The sequence below is a fragment of the Carassius auratus genome, chromosome 8 (assembly GCF_003368295.1).
Source record: "Carassius auratus strain Wakin chromosome 8, ASM336829v1, whole genome shotgun sequence".
Classification (NCBI taxonomy): Eukaryota; Metazoa; Chordata; class Actinopteri; order Cypriniformes; family Cyprinidae; genus Carassius; species Carassius auratus.
In genome coordinates, this window is record NC_039250.1 from 12,705,874 (window position 1) to 12,728,000 (window position 22,127).

General features: G+C 38.9%; 2 protein-coding genes and 1 long non-coding RNA gene across 3 annotated transcripts; 1 reads left to right on the top strand and 2 right to left on the bottom strand.

The window, feature by feature from the left end:
* Nucleotides 1–2,962: 2,962 nt before the first annotated feature.
* On the top strand, nucleotides 2,963–4,466 carry LOC113107319 (putative nuclease HARBI1). The gene is made up of 3 exons (XM_026269742.1): nucleotides 2,963–3,822; nucleotides 3,888–3,999; nucleotides 4,073–4,466. The coding sequence occupies exons 1-3, from the start codon at nucleotides 3,661–3,663 to the stop codon at nucleotides 4,447–4,449; spliced, it is 651 nt and encodes a 216-aa protein (XP_026125527.1). The 5' UTR covers nucleotides 2,963–3,660; the 3' UTR covers nucleotides 4,450–4,466.
* LOC113107318 (uncharacterized) lies at nucleotides 4,377–6,318 on the bottom strand. The gene is made up of 8 exons (XM_026269741.1): nucleotides 5,937–6,318; nucleotides 5,691–5,761; nucleotides 5,441–5,620; nucleotides 5,208–5,266; nucleotides 5,048–5,122; nucleotides 4,912–4,974; nucleotides 4,677–4,829; nucleotides 4,377–4,493 (listed from the first exon to the last, which is right to left on the bottom strand). The coding sequence occupies exons 1-8, from the start codon at nucleotides 6,152–6,154 to the stop codon at nucleotides 4,479–4,481; spliced, it is 834 nt and encodes a 277-aa protein (XP_026125526.1). The 5' UTR covers nucleotides 6,155–6,318; the 3' UTR covers nucleotides 4,377–4,478.
* A 13,035-nt stretch (nucleotides 6,319–19,353) lies between these two features.
* On the bottom strand, nucleotides 19,354–21,879 carry LOC113107321 (uncharacterized). The gene is made up of 3 exons (XR_003292631.1): nucleotides 21,300–21,879; nucleotides 20,607–21,210; nucleotides 19,354–20,504 (listed from the first exon to the last, which is right to left on the bottom strand). It is a non-coding gene; the product is annotated as an uncharacterized LOC113107321 (long non-coding RNA).
* Nucleotides 21,880–22,127: the final 248 nt, after the last annotated feature.

The window sequence follows — 22,127 nt, forward strand, 5'->3', positions numbered from 1 at the left end:
TTACATATATTTTCATATATGTTTTAACTTTTGCAAATTGTTTCAGTTGAAATATATTTTGAAATGTAAAAAGTTAACATTTTCACAAACAAACACATTTTCAGTTTATTTTTTTAGATAGACCACTTCAGCTGTGGATGTGGGCATGGGAGAGCAGTGCTGTACCACTTCCCCCACCCACATTTTTCCTACTGGTCGGGATTGAACAGGCAACCCTTCGGTTACAAGCCCAAAAGCCCTAACCAGTAGGCCATGGCCTACCCTTTACTGACTTTATTGGCCTAAAATGACAATTTTATGTAATAACACACAGAATGCAGAGTTTTTTTTCCCCCCTATTTTAACAATATTGAATACAGTTATTTAATAGTGTGTGTATGCAGTGTAAGACACTGTGTTCTATCTATTGTTTAAGTGCACTTCACTGTAGGAGTGTCACTGTTGTACTTGCAAATATTGTGCAAATTTTCAATAGTTAAAAGACTTCAGGAAAGATGTCAATAAAACAACAATAAATCTAATAATTGCACTTAGTGTTAGGTACGTGCCACCTGATATGGCCTAATAGCAGGCGCGCTGGAAGCTGTTTCATGCGGGGGGGGCTGAGGGCTGGGTTGGAAAATGTGACGTCATTATGTTGTGACTGATGACATGAAATTTCTCTACTAGTCTGGCGTGATTGTTACTGTTTTATACACAAAAATTGTACTTGTACTTTGATGTTTAATAAAAAAAAAAAAAAAAAAAAAAAATATCTGTACTGTTTAGGCTATGTGTTGTAGCCATTAAAGAAAACACATTTGGTTTCATATTTGTTTAAATATTATAGGCTAATGTAATTTTCTTATTTATTTAATCAATATTTATTATGAAAGTGAGCATGCAGCATAAGAAAGATATGATACATCATGCGCAATAGCCTATGAGATGTGGAGTGGGTAAGACATGATTTTGACCACTTTATTGAGTTTTGTTTTGTAGAAAGACTCTGTTTAAAGGATTTTCGTTTTGTATAAATTGTATCTTAATTTTGATCAATATTTTATCAACCCATTGCCTGTATTTAATAAACAAGCAAATATATTAGCAGACAATGTAATAAGGTGCCGGCACATCACTTGTATTGCACGTGAACTGGAGGGCGCAGAAACTCAGCTTGTGCCTCACAGACAGTTTTGAGAAATATAGGCTATCTATTATAGAAAGCTTAAAAATGTCTACTTTTAAACGAAAATATTCAAAACGAAAAGAAATAGGCTACTCTCTGAATATGTAGGCCTAATCCATATGAAATGTGCATATCTCTCTGGCGTTCATGGCGAGTCCGCATCGTCTTTGCAGCGACACAGAAAACACAATTTTATTAATAAACAATTAAATGTCTCCTTGCTATTTTTGACAAATTCATAATCATTTCTTTAGCCGGTTCTTTGTGGAAAAATTATGCATGCAGTCGTGCGCTTGAGAGCGGCTAGTAAACGCCCATTATTCTGATCGGAACAAAGCATGACAAATTCTACATTTATTTCATTTTCTCCATAGAAATGAGAGGCCAAGTCACAAGTCAAATATTTTTTTTATTTACAATAATAGTGATTGTCGGAAGAGATGGCTTCCCTTGGCCACTTGGCCACTCAGAAAACGCCACTGAGAACGGGGATGGTCATTTCTGAAAAAAAAAAACATGAAAAGAACAAAAAACAAAACAAAAAAAAAAACAATTAAGTATATATGTCATATATATTCACTAAATAATTATTCAATATTATTTAGTGATGTGCTGCCTTTTGCTAGCCTAGGCCTCTTCAGCCATAGGACTACGGTGAATAGGCAACAGCATACAGAAATAAATAATGCTAAAATGCTCGGCGGCAGTATAAGGGATTTAAAACCATTTCTTACCTCGATTTAAAGTGCACCAAACATGGCCTTGCGTTCAGGTGTGTTGCTGATGAAGCTCCGAACAAGAGATGGTATATCCAGCCTGTCCAGAATGTCACTATGTATGTGCATTAGCGCCAGATGTTTCAACCTCTTCTGGCTTGTGGTACTTCGGGTCCAGGTTTTCAGGCGTCTGAGAGCTGAGAATGATCTTTCTGATGGAGCAGCTGACACAGGTAGACATAAACAAAGCTCAATGAACGCCTCAACTTCTTTAAATAGCTCTCTAGTTTGGGGGTGCAATGATGAAATGAATTCAGCAAGCTCTTTCACTGCAGTGAACCGTCTCTCCTTAGTTAGGTCACCAAGTAGAGTTAGTTGCATTTGTAGACGTGATCGATCAAACTTTTCCGGGAGTTGCATTTCTTCATTTAGACCAGACAGGTTTTGGTTGGCAGCTTCGATAAGAGTCGTTTCTCTTTGTGCAGCCACTTTAATTTCACTTTGATCAAATCTTCTTTTAAGCTCAGTTTGGATTAAGTCTACTGCTTCAAAGAACTGACGTCGCCACTGTGCTTCTCCAGATTTGCACACCAGAGCCTCTGGTTCTGAAGTGTTGCGGATGCGAGCTGGGGTTTTGCTCAATTTGGGGGGATTTGGCATTTTCAAATTGTTGCATCTTGCAGCGGTGTTAACCTTATCCATCAGCTCTTTGAAAGAGTCATCCCCCCGAAGTCTCTGCATATGTTGCTTGAGGACTGTGACACACTCAAGGGCTGCGCGTGCAGTTGATGTTTCACTCTGCAGACTTCGGGCCACTGCCTCAGATGGCTCAAAAAGTGCCTGGCTGCACACTAATCCAAAATATGCCCTTGCTTGTTTAGCTTGTGTGCACAATCCAGATATCTTAGACCGAATCTCAGCCCTAACTGACTTGTCTCGCTCCAGAGTCTTTAGGGTCTCCAGTAGTGTAGCATATGCAGAGATGACTCTTGAAATCGCAGTGCTGCGGATGCACCATCGGGTTGGGCAAAGCCCCAGAAGATTGCACACCACATCTTCAGAGCCAAACAGAGACCTGGGGGGTATTCCAAAAAGCAGGTTATGTGACATACCTGGGTATGTATAAGGGTAAGTTCGTGGATAACCTCAACGTTCGGTTCCAAAAACAGAGGTCACTTTCTGGGTATGTATGTAACCATAGCAACTGACTCTCTGAAGATAACCTGCTCGAGAGCAGGTTATGTTTCAGTGTAACTTCGTTTCAGAAGGTTGGTGAGCATGGCGTGCCCTTTTGACGAGGATCCTGTGGACGTTGAAGCACAAATTATACGAGGTTTTTTTCATCGGGAGAGGGTTATAAGACCGCGTATTGATGTGTTTGCTTACCCTAATGAATATTTAAAAGAGCGTTATCGTTTCCCACTGATTCATTAGTTTATTTAACACGTCTTTTAAAACCGCATATCGCAAATGTGACAAACCGCGGCTCTGCGCTTAGCACAGAAAACATTCTGTGCATAGCACTTAGGTTTTTTGCGTCTGGCCATTTTTTGTACAGTGTGGGCGATTCAGAGCATGTGGGAAAGGCAACTGTGTGTAGAGCCGTTCGTACAGTGTGTCTGGCACTTAAACAGTTGTTACCCACGTTTGTACAGTTCCCTGGCCATAAACCTCTGCTTGTTATTAAAGACGAATTCCACAGAGTGGCAGGTTTGTCCTTTGTAGTAAAATATATGACGCATATTTAATATTTAGTCATATTATTAATATCTATACATGTATTCCTTATGCACACACTTCATACTTCCAAAACTTTCTGTTTCAGGGTTTCCAAATGTAATTGGGTGCATTGATGGCACTCACATTCCTATTAAAGCTCCATCAATAAATGAGGGAGACTATGTTAATAGGAAATCTATTCATAGTATCAATGTGCAGGTAACAACTAAATTTTTTCCCCTTCTTAAAATCATCAAAGTCATTACTTTTTCCACTAACTATAGGTAATATGTGAGGCAACCCAAATCATCACCAATGTCGAGGCAAAATGGCCAGGATCTGTGCATGATGCCAGAATTTTCCGCGAGTCATCATTATGCCAGACATTTCAGCAGGGTATGATTTGCTTTATACAATTTTTGTTTTTTCGTTTTTACTATATTTGTGTTGTACACTTCAATCATTACAGGACAGTACAATGGTTACTTGCTGGGGGACAGAGGATACCCTTGTCTGCCCTATTTAATGACACCCTACCCTGAACCTGAGCCTGGACCACAGACACGGTTTAACCTGGCTCACAGCCGAACACGGGCCAAGGTGGAGATGACTATAGGGATCCTCAAATCTCGGTTTCAGTGTCTGCGTGGGCTCCGGGTTAGTCCAGAGAGGGCATGCGACATTATTGTGGCTTGTGTTGTGCTTCACAATATTGCCACTATAAGAGGAGAGAGCCACCCTCCTTGTATTGAGGAAGATGGCCCAGAGGAACACCGACAGATTTTAGAGGCCAACAGAGACGGAAGACTTTTGAGAGACAGGATTTGTCAAAATTACTTTTATTAGTTTTTTTTTGCACTGGTCTGCCAGGCAGTTTATTTCTTCATTTCCTGAAAAACAATAAAAGTAAAATTCATTAAAATGTTTTTTTTTTTTTTATATTGCTTTACACACACATACATACATACATACATACAGATAGATAGATAGATAGATAGATAGATAGATAGATAGATAGAGACAGACAGACCACTTTTAACATGCAACAGATTAATATTCAGACAAGTTCTCACCTTAAGGCGATTCTCAAGTAATTCTATTTCAAGTGCTGCTTTTTTAATGAGGAGCCTTTTCTCTTCCATTTGAAGCTGTATAAGGTCCATCTCCATGTCACTTTTTCTTATTTGTTTTTGAAGATGGACCTTATACAGCTCCTTTGCTGGCAACTAAGGTGGAAAAATGTAATAAATGAGATTGTTTGGTCAGACAATAAAAATAAAATATGGACACATGGACACAAATTCTTACCCTGCTTAGATTGTGTGCTGAGGCTGAAGGACCCTCATCTGTGGGCAAATCCCTAGGTATGTACTATGAAAGGACAATGACAGTTTGTTACTCTAATGCAAAAAGGGGCCATACATCATAATGGTATGCATCATACCTCAGTGGATCTACCAGCATTGTCCACTTCTGTCACAGCAGATGTGGTCTCTTCATCGTCATCATCTTCTTCATCCTACAAGACAAATATTCAAGTATACATTATTTGGCAAAAAAAATAAAAAAAAAACCCTAAAAGTACCTGACAACAAATCACTTACAACTGTGACAGACTGTGTTCTTTCTGGAGAGTCCAATAATACAATCCGTCCATCAGTATCTATAAGAACACACAACCCGTTAAATTCTCAATATTATCAAAGAAAATAATACATCATATGCAGTTAAATAAAATAAGCCTACATAAATTAATCTTGTTCAAAAAGCCTTTAAGTGACAGAGATAGTAATTTATCAGGATAAAAAATGAAAACAAATCATAGAGGTAAACTTACATTTCACCCTTTTTTCACCATCACTTGTGGTGCATAGTATGTGTGATGAACTGCCCCCTGGAATGCCAGCAACCACTGGTCGCCCTTTATTAAGGGACAGAGCCAGCTCCTCAGATGGGGTGAGGGGAGGTGGTGGTGGCCCCCCGCCAGTTAGACGGGCTTCAGTCTTTTTTCTGTTAGCTGCATGACAGAATGAATATACTAAATCCTGTTATAATAATAGTTCAGTAATTGTGTAATCAAATATTACCTTTTTGCAGAATGTTTTTGTGTTTCATTTTGACTTGGCTTAAAGTTCTTGTGGCTCCAGAAGGATTACACCTTATTAAATAAGAAATATACATTATTATTTCAAGCTAAAGAAATAAAATGGCAGGAAAAGTAAATGCTTTCATAGTGATTTAACATATTCAAAAGTATGTATAAGTCATACTTCATTATTTTGCATTTCAATAAAACGGGAGCCAATACCAAATTTGTAATTTAATACACTCACGCATTTACTCTGTCCGTTATTTTTTGCCAAGCCAACTCTCTTGCTTTAGCCGATGCAGCTGTATTGCTTCTTTTTAATATTATTGGCTTAAACTCCTCATAAGCATGCATTAAAACTTCCAACTCCGCCTCTGTGAAATACGCGGCTCTCTTTTTTTCGCTTTGAGTTTCCATGGTGACTCGTGAAATCGGCGATCCATTGAAAATGTCTTTATACATGCACCGTGCACGCGCATTAACTCTGGGTAACCAGTCAGAGGTTGATTAAGCTAACTCTTCTCAGGTGTTTTGGAACCGACATACTCATGGTATGCCTGTTTGGGGTAAATCAACCCAGAGGTTATAGTTTATCAAATGGTAAGTTAACCAAGCTTTCTGGAATACCCCCCTGAACAACTGTTTACGTTTGGCTGATTCTGAAATGACAACAGACACCTCCCTGAACAAAATTCAACGTGTCTGCAATGAGTCTCACTTCCCTTGCTACCTCTTGCAGAACGAGGTCCAAAGAATGGTTACTGCAATGCACATATAGGGACACTGGACACTCTGCTTTTAGCTTCGCCCGAACACCATTTATACGGCCAGACATGTTGGATGCGGCATCAAAACAATATCCTGCCAAACGTTCCAGAGGTATGTTTAAACGGATAAATATGTCCTTGATGCATGAAAACAATGTTTCTGCAGATGAGTCACTGGCGTTATAAAATCCAAGAAAGACGTTTTGTGCCCTTAAATCTGAATCCACAAACTGCAAACAACATGAAAATTGCTCGTTCGCGCTGATATCGGTTGTTCCGTCTGCTGTGAGTCCAAAGAAAGAACAGTGGCTGATTTGAGACATGATTTCACGTTGTATGGCATGAGCAAACATCCCGAGAATTTCGTTTTGAATTGTATCGGACATCCAATTGTCTCTGCGTAACATCCATTCTCTTTCTTTTGGGAGAGCGTGTGTCCTCTCCAACATTAACTGCCAGAGGACTCCATCTCGGTGAGCGTGCCCTCTAAGTGGCAACCCTTCGCGGCCCAGGAGCTTGATTGAGCGGAAGAAAAGCTCCAGCACAGCCCTACCCGTTGCCTGGTCTCGAGCGGCAATATCCGAGATCACAGCGTTGATTGGTGTTAATTTTAAGGATTCCAAAGCACGTACTGAATCCGAGTGCAATTCGGATAACTCATGATGTGCAAATTTTTCACGTGATTTCTTCCAGTTACAATATCCACCACCAGCCTTTACGAAGGAGCTTTGATTGTCGTTGGTGAGGCGCAGTAATCCTTTATCCGTCGCTTTAGCACATATAAAACAAATCACAGAGTCCGATTCTCTAATATAATGCAGCCGTTTCCATTTGTCAAACCATCCACATTGAAATGAACGCTCGAACGTTTCCCCACCAAATCTCCTGCCTGGAAATTTAATCCGGGGTTGGTAGGGCTTGTCAGCTTCCATGGCAGCCATCCGATCATGTGTCCCGACCTCAGCAGAATCCATGTTAACGTCCAGCTCACAAACCTCGCTGCTTGTGGATGCTGACATAGGCTTACTAACAGCACTAGTCTGACCCGAGTTTGTGTCAGTGTCAGTCATTGGCGAGGGTTCAGTCGCCGTTTCATCGACGTTATTGTTGACATCCTTTGTTTGAGAAGAATTCCCATCACTATTTTTACTTTTCTTTACTGTGTTACCCGAAAAAAAGTCCGAAATACGTTTTTGCTGCTTATTGCTAGCCATGACCAAACAAGTGTGAGGTAACGGAAGCATTCCTGAGGCTAGGTTAGTCTTTTATCAACGAAATATTAAAATAATTAATCATTAGTTTATATCTTATACACTATATCTTAATCCCACATTAAACACATTGTTATGTCTGGGGGGGCTGATGCTATGACGGGGGGGGGGGGCTGCAGCCCCCGCAGCACCCCCCTTCCCGCGCCATTGCCTAATAGTCCTAGGAAAGCAACTGTCGTTTTACACTGCAGTAATTTAAATGTAAGTACAGTACAATATATTATAGCGTTGTGTCATAATTCAGTAGTGAAATATGGTAGCCTACTCTTTTGTATAGGGGAAAAGGTAGAGGGATTACTATGACAAAATACATTTTCGACCCATCTTTAGCAAGCTAAACCTTTTATGACCATATATTTTGTCATATTTTACATTACATGCTATAAATGTAAATATATTTCACAATATATTTTTGTTATATTTCAGAATACATTTCAAAATGATAAATATAAGTGAACAACAATGCAAATATATTTAAATGTATTTGAAATATATGCCACACATATTTTTGACACTTTAAAATATATTTCAATATATTTCATTTGTGTATGGGATAGCCTATAGTGCCCAATTTAATGCTTTCTATCAATTTTAATATACCACCACAGCCACATTTTATTGTTTTGGTTGGTTGTGAGTGACAGATCAGCTTTTGCATTGTCACTGCAATTGATTCTCAACTGGGGTGGGGGGTAGTGAGATCATTTTTGGGTAGCATGGAATGCAGATATTTTATGAGAAAAAAAACAATCCATCACTTCTCATCCTTTTGGTTTAATTTCAATTTAATTCATTGGATGAACTAAATGACATGAAATTCAGTAAATGTAAATTATATCAATTTGCATTTAATTCATTTTCTCGAACAATGTGATATGCTTTTTTCTTGTCAGGTTCCCCTTCAATGACAAAGACAGGTTGCAGCAGTTGTAGCAGTGAAGTTGTCCTTCACTTCACACAGGACTGTTTCATCCCTTTTCAGGGACGAAACACCCTTAAAGCAGATGCAGTGCCAACCATCTTCTACCCCCGTTGCCAGGCAAAGGTCAAGGTGAGGCACACCAGAGTCAGTAAGAACACAACGGTAAGTAAGACTGACTCTAACACACAAGCTGTTAAATGCAGGAACTTCAGTCATGACCATGATTACATCAGTTGCACTCGCAGTGAACCACTGACAGTCGAGAAGAGTGTAGCCAGCTGCAGCCATAGCCATTCTGCAGATCATGGTGCATACTCACTGAAAAAATCCCACAGTCCTTTAAAGAGGAAGGTGTTATTTGGTCAAAGTAGCTTGCGTCCTTACAAGAAAAAAATTGAAGCTTCAAACGCAGAGAGTCAGAAGACTGAAACAGAAAGTGAAGTCTCTTTCTTCAGTTGTCACTGATCTGAAAGAGAAGCTGCTTATTTCCACCAGCTGTGCTGATATGCTGGAGGCGTCCTTTAGCGGTGTTGCTAAAGAAATTCTTACAAGGGCCAAGTGCAAGACTAAATCTCAAAGAATCTCTGATAATTTGAGATCTTTTGCCATGACTCTCCATTTCTACTCTCCGAAAGCTTATCAGTTTTTTCGTGAAAGCTTTGATTGTGTTCTGCCTCATCCTGAAACAATCAGGTCTTGGTACAGCAGTATTCCTGCAGACCCAGGCTTTACAGAAGCATCATTCGCTGCCCTACAATCCCATGTGGAGGACGGAAGGAATGGCCATTAGAAAGCATGTTCAATATGCTGAAGGGAAATTCCATGGGTATGTTGATGTAGGATGTGGCAAAGTTGATGACTCTTTACCAGTAGCCAAGGATGCATTGGTCCTTATGGTTGTAGCGGTTAATGGATCTTGGAAAATCCCTGTGGCTTACTTTCTCCTTGATGGGTTAAGCGGACAAGAGAGAGCAAATATTGTCACACAGTGTCTTTACAAGCTGCATGACATTGGAGTGCGCATTGTTTCCCTGACATGTGATGGACCGTCTTGTCACTTCACCATGATGCAGGCTCTTGGAGCCAATATCACAGTTGGAAACATGAGGCCATTCTTTCCTCACCCTGCAAATCCAAAGCAGGCTGTACATGTGGTTTTTGACGTGTGTCACATGATGAAACTCTTGAGGAATGCTTTTGCTGATGGACGTGTTTTCCACACAGGCAGTGGCAAAGAGATTAGGTGGAAATACCTAGAAGACCTCAACAAACTTCAGGAGACGGAGGGCTTGAAGCTGGGTAATGAGCTGAAGATGGCACATATTCAGTGGAGGAATCAGAAAATGAAGGTAAATCTTGCTGCTCAAGTTTTCAGCAGCAGTGTTGCAGATGCTCTTGAATTCTGCAACAAGGAGCTCCACTTGGCTCAGTTTCATGGTTCTGAGGAAACCGTTGAATTTCTGAGAACAATCGATTTAGTTTTTGATGTTCTCAACAGCAGGAATCCTCTGGCAAAGGGTTCCAAAGCTCCTTTGAGAAGTTGTAATAAACTTCACATGCTAAGTTTTTGGAGAGAGCTGAAAATTTCCTTCTACAGCTCAGAGATAGCTCTGGGAAACATCTTCATGCAGGCCCTAGGAAAACGGGTCCCATTGGATTTGTTGCCAGCTCCAGAAGCATTTCCAACATTTTTAAAGAGCTGGTTGAAGCACAGGAGGCCCCTTGTAAGTATCTTCTTACTTACAAACTCAGTCAGGATCATCTTGAGCTGTTCTTTTCTGCAGTTAGGGCACGCGGAGGCTACAACAACAACCCAACTGCCCGACAGTTTAAAACTGCATACAAACGCCTCCTAGTGAGACATCAAGTGAAAAATGGAACAGGGAACTGTGTCAGAGATGGAACCAACATGTTGGCAGTGACAGTTGTTCCAGCTTCTCGTCAATTTGATGTCACACCAGCACTCCCTCTGGATTCTGACCACGACTACAGCATCTTACCTTATGTCGAGTCAATATCAGAGTTCAAGGACGCCGCTATCCATTACATTGCTGGATTTATGGTGAAAAAGATGAAGGAGAAATTCTTGTGCATGCCCTGTTCTCTTGCACTGAATTCTGATTCCAGCATGCACGCTTTCATTGCCCTGAAAAACAGGGGAGGCTTACAGAATCCATCAACAAACATTGTGGAGGTGTATAAAGCCTCTGAAAGGTGCTTTCAAAGACTTCTGACCACCAGTGGAGGAAAGCTTCCTCAAAGAAAAGGAGTGACAGCTGCCATTACAATTCAGGTTCTGAGTGATTGTGCTGGCAAGAATATTTTTTCAGAGTTGCACAACCACATGTTTGAGACCAGTGTTGAGGACAATCATGTACACAGCTTGGTTAAGATGGCAGCCTCCATGTACTGCAAGATACGCCTTCATCATTTGGCAAGTCGAGAGAAACTGAGAAAGTAACATGGGATATGCTGGAGGCATATGCTAGAGGCTTCCTTTAGCGGTGTTGCTAAAGAAATTCTTACAAGGGCCAAGTGCAAGACTAAATCTCAAAGAATCTCTGATAATTTGAGATCTTTTGCCATGACTCTCCATTTCTACTCTCCGAAAGCTTATCAGTTTGTTCATGAAAGCTTTGATTGTGTTGTGCCTCATCCTGAAACAATCAGGTCTTGGTACAGCAGTATTCCTGCAGACCCAGGCTTTACAGAAGCATCATTCGCTGCCCTACAATCCCATGTGGAGGACGGAAGGAAAGATGGTAAGAAGACTTGGTACAGAAAAATCCAGAAAATATTGAGAAAATCTCCTTTAAAGTTGTCGATGATATCGATGATAGTGCTGTATCCATTCACAAAAATAAGTGTTTTATATATTTAAGGTGGGAATTTTATAAAATACCTTCATGAAACATGATCTTTACTTATTATCCTAATGATTTTTGGCATAAAAGAAAAATGTATAATTTATAGCTATTGCCACAAATATACCTGTGCAACATAAGACAGTTTTGTGATCCAGGGTCACAAATGTTCAATTGGTCAGTTGTTTCAGTGTTATCTGTTCGTAGCGTCTGTTTGTTACGTTTGTCTTGTCCTGTGTTCCCACTCTGAGCCTGCACCTTGACGTGGTGAGTGGGCTTCTAACTAAGCCAGGCTAGATGTTGAGAATTAAAGCCAAGATGCTGTTCATCCTTTCTCTTTTTCAGACATGCTGGTGATTGTTGTTTCCAAGTTTTTCCAGTAATGAACACTGCTAAGTATGAAAGAACTTTAACTCAGATTGAGGACAGTGAAGAGCAGCACACATACATAGTTTAGTTATAATTAGTCACCTGGCTGTTAAGCCAAGTTAAGTTAGATAACTCAGACAACATTTGTAGTTTATATTGTATTATTTATATTTGTCTATATTGTTCATACTGCAGTGCATACCCAATGTTCTGCTCTTATGCTACTGTTAATATACTTTACATATCGAGTCCATCGTCTGGCATGTCCACGCTACCTCAGGTAAAGGTAAGGTGCGCAGTCACTACTTTCCTGGTGCTCGTGTTCTAGATATTGCTTGCCAGGTTCCCGAGATCCTGAACGGTGACGAGCGCGTCGGAGCTGTTGTGCTGCATGCGGGAACGAACGACATCAGGCTGCAGCAGATGGAGGTTCTGAAGAAGGACTACAGGAGCTTGATTGAGACCACGATCATTGTGTCTGGACCGCTTCCCACGTACTGACTAGGACAAGAAAGGTTCAGTAGATTATTTGCTCTAAATGAATCGCTAATGTCATGGTGTAATGAACAGAGACTGCCCTTTGTAAATAATTGGAATCTGTTCTGGGAGCGACCTAGGCTCTTCCGTGCTGATGTCCTTCACCCTAGCAGAATCGGAGCGGCTCTTCTGTCGAACAACATCTCTAATAGGCTAGTGACAATGCCCCTGAATTTTCGAGATACCCCTACCGGAGGTAGAACTAAACCCAACAATGTTTTTCTTCATCTCTAAGGTCTCCCATATATGAAATGGATTCTTGGCTAAAAATATTTTACTGCTAAGATTGTTAAATTAACAGATATTGTTATACACCAGCAATACCAAATATGTAAATATATGATAAAAGAGAAGTGTTCTGTCACTCAATGTATGAGGTGTCCAAAATGAATGAAAATGGAACACTGACAACCCAAGTCCAAACCCATTCATTATCAGTGGTGAGAAGAATGTTGAGAAATTCAAATATAAGAGACAACAAAAAATATTTAATATGGCACCTTGTACTATATGGAAACAAAGATTGAAATCGAAAGATAACACCTTACCATAGCACAAACAGGAGACCAGGAGTTAACTTAATGAACTTTTTAATAAAACTATAACTTAACTTCACACAATACAACTTAAATTACTGTCTTAAATAAAACAAATGGAAATCTAACTAAAGAAACAAACACTCTTCGGGGAAATGAGCCCTGTCTTCTCAGGCTGTTTAGTTTATTTTCTAGCAGCAACCATTTGGAACATCAACTGCTTTTGGGAACCGTTGGAGAAGGGTCTGGCTGCAGACTTGCACTTGCACTCTCAGACACTGCTTCTGCTAGCGACGTCACTTGCAGTCTTTATTTTTTATTTTGTTCTATTTATTGATAACTTTTTGTTTGAATTTCCCAACATTTTATAACAGTTGCCATGTGGCGAAGACAAGAAAAAATAAACTAAATTACAATGTCAATTGCAATCGCTACTTGCACTCTCTGCTACCTGTGACTTCACTTGCAATCAACACAAATCATGCATGTTGCCAGTGGAGACAAGATGATGTGGTGGTGATTAAACGATTAAAACTAATTTAGTACTATAATGTACATTGTCCTGCAAAAAAAAGACAAGCACGGACCTTGGCCACAGAACAGCAGAATATGAACGTAATGCACAAAGTCTTTCGTTAAGCGTTTTCCTCCTGTAGAAAAAAACTAACACTTAATATGGCATAATGTATTCAGACACATTAAGTTCAATTAAATGATAAAATTCGATATAGTTATTATTCAATGTACTGCAAGTCAAGCAGATGGCTATGAACACAATGTGCAAACTTTGTCCTCCCATACAACATAACGCTTAATGTGACCTAATAACAGACTAAGATGATAAAGACAATTCAGTAGGTCTAGCCTATATGACTTGTTGTTGACTCTAAGTATATACAGACCAGCAAATATGAACGGGCATTATGCATTAAGTGATTTTAAAAGGATCAACTCCGTACAGGCAAGCAGACGAGTACAGAATGCAGTGTGTTAAATTGTACATTAAACGTTTTCCTCCTATAGAAAATCATTATAAATAAAACACATAATGTAGGTTAATGGACAAAGACAGTGATATAAACAAGTTGTAGACAGTTTATTCTATATGGAAAAATGCTTAATGTGAAACTTTGCGTGTTGCGTTTATACTGAATTTGTCAACATTCTTCTCACCACTGATAATGTGATTTGGACTTGAGGCTATTTTGTCCAGCGTTCTTTCATTTTGGACACCTCATACATTGAGTGACAGAACACTTCTCTTTTATTATATATTTACATATTAATAATTTAAGTTGTATTGTGTGAAGTTAAGTTATAGTTTTATTAAAAAGTTCATTAAGTTAAAATTCCTGGTCTCCTGTTTGTGCTATGGTAAGGTGTTATCTTTCGATTTCAATCTTTGTTTCTATATAGTACAAGGTGCCATGTTAAATATTTTTTGATGTCTCTTATATTTGAATTTCTCAACATTCTTCTCACCACTGATAATGAATGGGTTTGGACTCAATTATGTCAGTGTTCCATTTTCATTCATTTTGGACACCTCATACATTGAGTGACAGAACACTTTTCTTTTATCATATATTTACATATTTGGTATTGCTGGATTCAGCACAACCCCACCTTTCCAACAAGCCATCATATGTGTTTCTATGATAATGCCAGGCAAAGCAAGCACAAATTAAATGAAAACATTCTGCATAGATATTAAATTTGTGCATGTCCGCTTATTTTAGATATGTGTTTACATGTCTCTATTTATTCCATACATCAAGATATTCACATCGAGTCTTTTCTAGTAGTTAAATCAACTTCCTGACTACAAACATGTCAAGTTTCAAAGCTCTCAGAGCTTGTGTGATTGATCTGCATTAGTTTATATGCCTTAACTCCCATACGGACAGGCTATATTTTAGTCCTTTATTGGTTTTGTGGTGTATAACAATATCTGTTAATTTAACAATCTTAGCAGTAAAATGTTTTTAGCCAAGAATCCATTTCATATATGGGAGACCTTAGAGATGAAGAAAAACATTGTTGGGTTTAGTTCTACCTCCGGTAGGGGTATCTCGAAAACTAAAGCACTTTTTGACCATTTGTCACTAGCCTACAAGGCATTACACACCATATGACTAGTAAGTCAAAGTCCAAATCACACTCTTTGCTTTCCCAACTTAATTGATATAAGTACCAGTGTAGAATGTTATAGAAACTTTGTCTATTCCTCGTTTAGTTAGGTCAAACAATAAATCCACTGTGGGATCTATGTAAAATCGAATTGTGATTAAACCATAAAATCTAAATATTATTTCTTAAGAAACACAATTGTTATTACTGTAATGCTTTATTAGCTGGTTGTCCTGCATCCTCAATAAACAATCTACTGTTAGTCCAAAATGCAGCTGCTAGAGTTCTCACTAGGTCAAGGAAATATGATCATATAACACCAATTTTATCATCACAACACTGGTTACCTATTAAGTTCTGTAACAATTACAAAGTATTACTACTGACTTGTAAAGCCCTAAATGGTTTAGCTCCTGTGTATTTAACGGATCTTCTATTGCCCTACAATCCATCGCGCTCTTTAAGATCACTAAATTTGAGGCTTCTGGTCATTCCTAGGATATCTAAGTCCACTAAAGGAGGGAGGGTGTTTTCACATTTAGCTCCTAAACTCTGGAATGGCCTCCCTGATATTGTTCGAGGTTCAGACTCGCTGTCCCAGTTTAAAACTAGATTAAAGACGCATCTCTTTAGCCAAGCGTTGACATAATGCATCTCATATCTTTTATACTACAGTTAAATTGGACCAAATGCATTAATATTATGAAAAGCAGCTATGCTAATTATTTCCCATCTGCTTTTTTGTTATAGACTATGTCAGCTCCAGTTTGTATCCAGCCTCTCATGGAAACTTCAGATGCCCCAACACCTGTGAAGAGACGACTCAATGCCAGCGATATGTTATGCACTAAATTAATACATTTCTGAAATGCATTTTCTGTAAAGCTGCTTTGAAACAATATGTATTGTGAAAAGCGCTATACAAATACATTTGAAATGAACATCCTTACTGTAAACCGTACCACTAGGTTAACTTTATACAACTTCATGTCATTTACTGTTTATAATACACTACGTCTATACCACACTTTTTTTGCACTTCTAGTTAGACACTAACTGCCTTGAATTGTCTCTGTACTTGTACTCTACACATTGACAATAAAAGATAGATCTAATGTAATCTAAAGGTGTCTTGACATCTCCTTTATCAATGTTCACTGTGAAAGCTACTGACTGAATATGTATCATTACGAAGTTCCAAACCATAAGTAATAAAACCACATGACATTTCTGTCAAAGTATGTCTACTTGAAGAGTCTACCGTGTGTTTTGATAATAAATATTCAATCATTTCATTAAAAAAAAAATTATTTATTGAAACACAAAAACAATCCCTCTCTAGCTACATTCGTCGTGGGGAAGAAAAGTGAGAGGCCATGGGGTGGATGGCTAGGGTGATACATGAATGACACAGAGGGGAGAAAGAAGGGTGGGGGGAGAAAGAGCAGTGACTATTGAACAGTGTTATGTCTACCAATGTGAACATGTATTAAACTAAAGACAAAAGGCACATACACAACCCCAAAACAATTTAACAGACTTCAACTGTTTCATGTTTAAAACATGTTGAGAGGTTTAATCCAGCATCACCCCTACTGGATTAAGACTCTCAAGCCTTCAGCTAAATTATTTAAAAAAATATCACTACCCCTAGGTGATAAATGAACTTCATCTCTTAGAAACAATTAAGGCTTGTTAAATACAATTTGAGGGTGATGCACAATACCCCCCTGCATTCTCAAGACAAAGGTAGCCATGACACTGTACACCCATTTACAGGACTTGTCAATTTTCCCTGGAAGGCCCGATCTCCACCGACGTCTCTGGGTGATGTCAGACAGCACAATGGTCATCTGAGGGAAACGCCGATAGAGATGTTGCAGATCCTGCATCATCGCTGCAATGAGATCGATGCTCTTCCTGCATCCCAAGTCGTTCCCGCCGCAGTGAATCAGCAGGACATCCGGGGCTGCTCTTCCTCTGAGGGACCGGTAGAAGACCGTGCCATCGAAGTCCACCCCAGCCAAACCAGTAAACCTTGGCCGCTAGGCCAAGATTGGCCCTGATGGTCTCTCTGGCCCTCTCTTCCCCACGACGAATGTAGCTACTCCCGATGATCCAAATCACTGCATACAGCAATCACAATCAAAACACTGTTTTGTTAGTACGAGTAAACATATTAATTTAACACACAAGTAACTTGTCTCTGGCCATTGATTTATTTATATCCGAACAAAGCAGAAAAAAAAAGTCTATGCAAATATACAATAAAACACAAATTAATTGCTCTTCTCTGTTCATTAAAATAATAATAATAACAACAATATAGGTATTACACAAGGTTAATTTATTATTTTATTCTCTCTTACAGTGTTGCTTTGCATATTTTATACTATATATTCTAAATGATACTATATTAATATGGCTTACCTTTGTTGGTAGCATAGTTAGCCATTGTTCTTCTTTTGTGGTTTGTATTTTTACCTATGAAGAAAGAAAAATGAAAAGGGCAACCATTAGTTATAGATGTTATTGGTGACATTCGTTATTGTCCATTTATTATCTATATGTTATTTAACAGGCCAAAGCAGACGCTTTTGTCCAAGCGATTTACTGAATAACTTTTTTATATGACTGATTCGTACATTTCTCTTGCGATGTAGATGTGTAGATAACAGTTAACGCATTTTGTGATTATATTCGGCGCCCATTAACGTTATACAACATCATGTGCATCAAAAATTTAATTATATTTAACATATTTGATCCCTGGGCCATTAAATAACTATCGGGTATGAATTCATATCAGTTATTGAACATAATTTTACATAACTTCTTAATAGTATGCATTAAGTTAATATGGCATACTGGCGTTACATTTTAAAATACTATACAAAATAATTTATTTAGAATAATTACTCCTGCTCACTCACGCCAAAGAACTCCCCGCTCAAAGTCGCCGTCTCTGCAAGATTAACGATGGCAGTTTTCACGCACAGGTACTAGAATATTTACATCTGTCAGACAGGTTGCTGACGTCGTCAAGCTTCGTTGAGTCTGCGCGTCAGAAACGGAAGTGCTAAAAAACGCTAAAAATGGGCTTCATTTGTCTCAATTGAGTTCCAATGGGGTCGCTGTGTCCATTTATTTTACTGCCTATGGATGGCACTGGGAGAAGCCGTTTATCATCAGATCGCGTAAATCAGTGGAAAATGAATAGAAATGATGATTCTGTCTGAAGAAATATGAAGTAAACATCAGTAAATATATCCACATATCTCCGCGGATATGCATCTATGGTCTATAAATCCTTATTGACGCTGTTCAGTGAGTCTATGTGAACACAAATAAACCGCTGCAGACTTAACTGAATATTAATGAGTGGTGAATTTCTGTTCAAAATGGGGCATAATACGGATTTATTATTTTGCACTCCTGACATAAATTACCAAATAACTGTCACTGCAACAATATTTTATCAAAATATTGGTCAAATATCGAAGCTAGAGTCTTTAAACTTTCAATTGATGCACAGGTTGTCCAGATCAAGTAAGAGAGTGATGTTTAATGTGCTGTGAAAGTGAAACAATAATAAACTGGGGCCGTCGGCGATGTTTGCACATAAAGGGGTTTTAAACGGGTACCAAGGGCAACAGCATGGAGATGAAAGAGGGTCGAAGAGGACAAAAAAGCCCTAATGCATCACAAAGCCATTGCATGGCGAGCAGATCCAAAGGAAGATCCGTGCAGATTGTGTGGACAGCCAAAGGGCCTGCCTCAGAAAAGGCCAAAGAAATGTAAACCGCTGACTTGCTCTCTGTGTCAGCAGCCCAAAACCAAGGACTATGGTTACTCACGGTACAATCCTTTTGCAGCAGTTATGAGTACAAAGCTGTGGAACTTTGGCTGGCAGAGCAGCGGGTCTCTTGCTCCCCCTAAATAATTGGCACAGATTTTTTTTTTCTTTTTTTTATTACCTGTTAATTTTATTAGTGTTCGTTTGTTTAGTTTCTTTTAGTAAATAAGTATTTTATTTACATTTATAACCTTTTTTTATTTTTAACTTGTTATACTGTTTCTTACATTTTTTTTCTTTTTATATTTGTATATACCATTGTGTTTACCTTAACATTTTATAATTTTTATAGTTTTTTTCTAATGTGAACTATTTAATCTTATCTAATATCTTATTTTTTGTTGTACTGTTTCTGCTGTTAATTCTTTTGTTTTAAAATTTTCATTTAGCATTTGTTTTTTTGTGTGTTTGAACTATTTAGTGAAATCTTTTATTCTTCACTTTGTTGTACGGTTTCTGCTGTTATTTTTTCAGTTTTATGTATATATTTGTTTAATAATTTTTTCACAATTATATATTTTATGTCCGATTTTAAAATTCTTATGTTTTTGGTAAAAAATTAAGTCTTAACATTCATTTAGTGGCACTTACCTGACTTGTAAACTTGACAAGATGGCGCTGTTTTTCCCGCGAAGTCACTCAGGCTTGTGCACATGCAGAATTATCTCTGTGTCGGTTGGATTAGTTTTTATTAGTTTAGTCAACATTAGCATAGCTAATAATCATTCATTCAATGTTTTTCCAAATATACTTATGTAGACTTAATAAAATACATCTTCTCAACTAAGCCCAAGCAATAAAATTAGCTCAACTTAAATATTTTTTCCCTTCCAACATTTTGTTAATTGTATTTTTTACACTGTATGAATAGATGGAGACAAACACATTCCGATTTCTTTAATTTTGGCTGCTTGCTGCTTTGTCGAGTTAGAAAGGGAAGTGAGCTCAGATAACACAGTTATTTCAACTGCTTTTAAAAGAAATCCTTTGTTGCAGATGCAAGTTTTAAAGAAGTTGTGATCTCGGCCTTAATCACAGAATCGCATGTGATTTATCGTGCAGCCCTTGTTTGTTGATCACAAAGTACAAATTAGAAGAGTAAAACTAAGATGTGGAGCATTGTCAAAGTGCCGCCATTACTGTCTAGAGTGCGTAGAATGGTGTAATGTGATTGGTTGAGCGGATATCGCATTCTGCAAAGAAGGGAGACAGGCTCTGGTGCGGTTTGGAAAAAAAGGGAGAAGCATGACCCAATAACGCTGCAAATATAGCATTTTCCATAAAATAAAAATGGACTTTTCAACCAGAAACAATACAGATTTTTGTTTAGTAATTTTTTCACAATTATATATTTTCTACTCTCCTGGCTTTGAGTAGTCTTGCACAAGACTACAGCCAAGAAGACGCTGGCTGAGCTCATTGAGGCTGTGCTGGAGTGAGCCACTATAGTAGTGTAGTGACAAGGAAGCATGTGTGACAGCAGCAGTGTCCCGGTCCCATTCCACCGCTCAAAACCAACAAGCAGATAAGCCTGGAAATTTTCCAGGTTAGCGCTAGTTCCTGATTTAAAAAAAGAGGAAACATTAAGACTCATTTAATGAGATTAAATGAAATAGACTTTCACAAAAACACACCTCGAGGTGGTTGTGTGTGTAATCTTACTGGGTATGAAGCGGTTGAGGTGGTTATGGTAGGACTCCAGGAAAGTGGACCCCCAAGCACAGCAGTACACAGGAAGTGTAAGCCCTCCTTTTTAACACTTCCTGTCTGGGTGTACAGCTGCACTCCAAGAGGGTCCTGGATGCAGGGAAGAAGGCGCCTTTGAGTGTCCCAGATGCAGTCCATTCTCTCCTGGTCCACCAAGGGGATGCCCATCGTTTCCCTGGTGTCCCTGAAGGCCTCCAGCAACAGTCCGATCAGCTGCTCGGTCTCCTCCAGGCCACGTGTGCAGCGACGACAGTGCTGTGCCAGCTGTCTGGAGGTGAGCCTGCTGGTCTACTGCTCCTCCGTGAGGCCTCTGATGCCCTGCTGTTGGTCAAGCTCCCTCCTTTTTGCCTCCCTCAGCAGGGACACATCTCCCTCATCCCAGACGAAAATGCAGGCAGAGAGCTCTGCCATGAACAGACTGTAGAGCAGGTGGCTGGTTCATGGGGAGCAGTCCCTGACCCTCATGTGAGGTGAGCACAGGAATGAGGACCTGTGCGTGCTCATTGCCCACATTGGTGACCCAGGCTGCGGTCCCAGCTCCTGCCAGTTTTTTGGCCACCTGTTCTTGGAAAACAAAACAGTTCAATGAGCTCCAAACATATACAAATAATCAAATATATTCAAGATAATCTGTGATTAATACGATACCGGTTTTGTGGAGTCCATTTTCAGGATGGACCCCAACACAGAGGTGACCCTGGCTTTTAGCTCACTATACCGGGACCGGACATCCTCTACGTGGACAGAGAGGAGCCACTGGGCAGTCGGTTGTGGCAGTTTTGCGGATCACGTGAGTAAACATGTTTTACCCTTTCTCAGGTAAAAAAATAAAAATTTATTAGTCGTTCGTAAAGTTGTGATGACATTAAGCAAATATTTCAGTATAAAAAATTGTTTCATTCATGATTCTCATCGACACCCAATAAATGTACAGTTTGCTTCCTTTCTTTTTCAAATTATGCAGGAGAAAAAATGTGGAGTCTTTGATAAAGATATGATGACGTTTAACCCGCAAAAAATAGATTTTGGTATAAAGAGTATATTTTCATCGACACACACATACATATATACATATATATAGCCATTTTAGATGTGTAATGCATGCAGAATTTTTCTGAGATGTTCGTTTGTCCCTTTATTCACATTGTAAGTTTTAATAATCAACAATGATGAAATGAAAACGAAATTAGTCTAAAACAATAAAAACATTATTAAAAAGAAGAAAAAAAAATACAAAACCCTTGATAATGTACCCTTTTATGTAGTTTCATAACAAGGTTCGGGAGGAGCATGTCAGGTACTTAGCCTAATTAGCACAGGTGGAGCCACTTAAGATAATCAACCTTAGGGTATAAATACAGCTGAATTAGCCTACCTGTCTCCATTGATGGTTTATCAGCATCCCCCCTCCACCCCATCTCCTCCACTAGAGTTCATTTTACACTTTTATATAATGGGTGGGGTACTCTAGGTTCG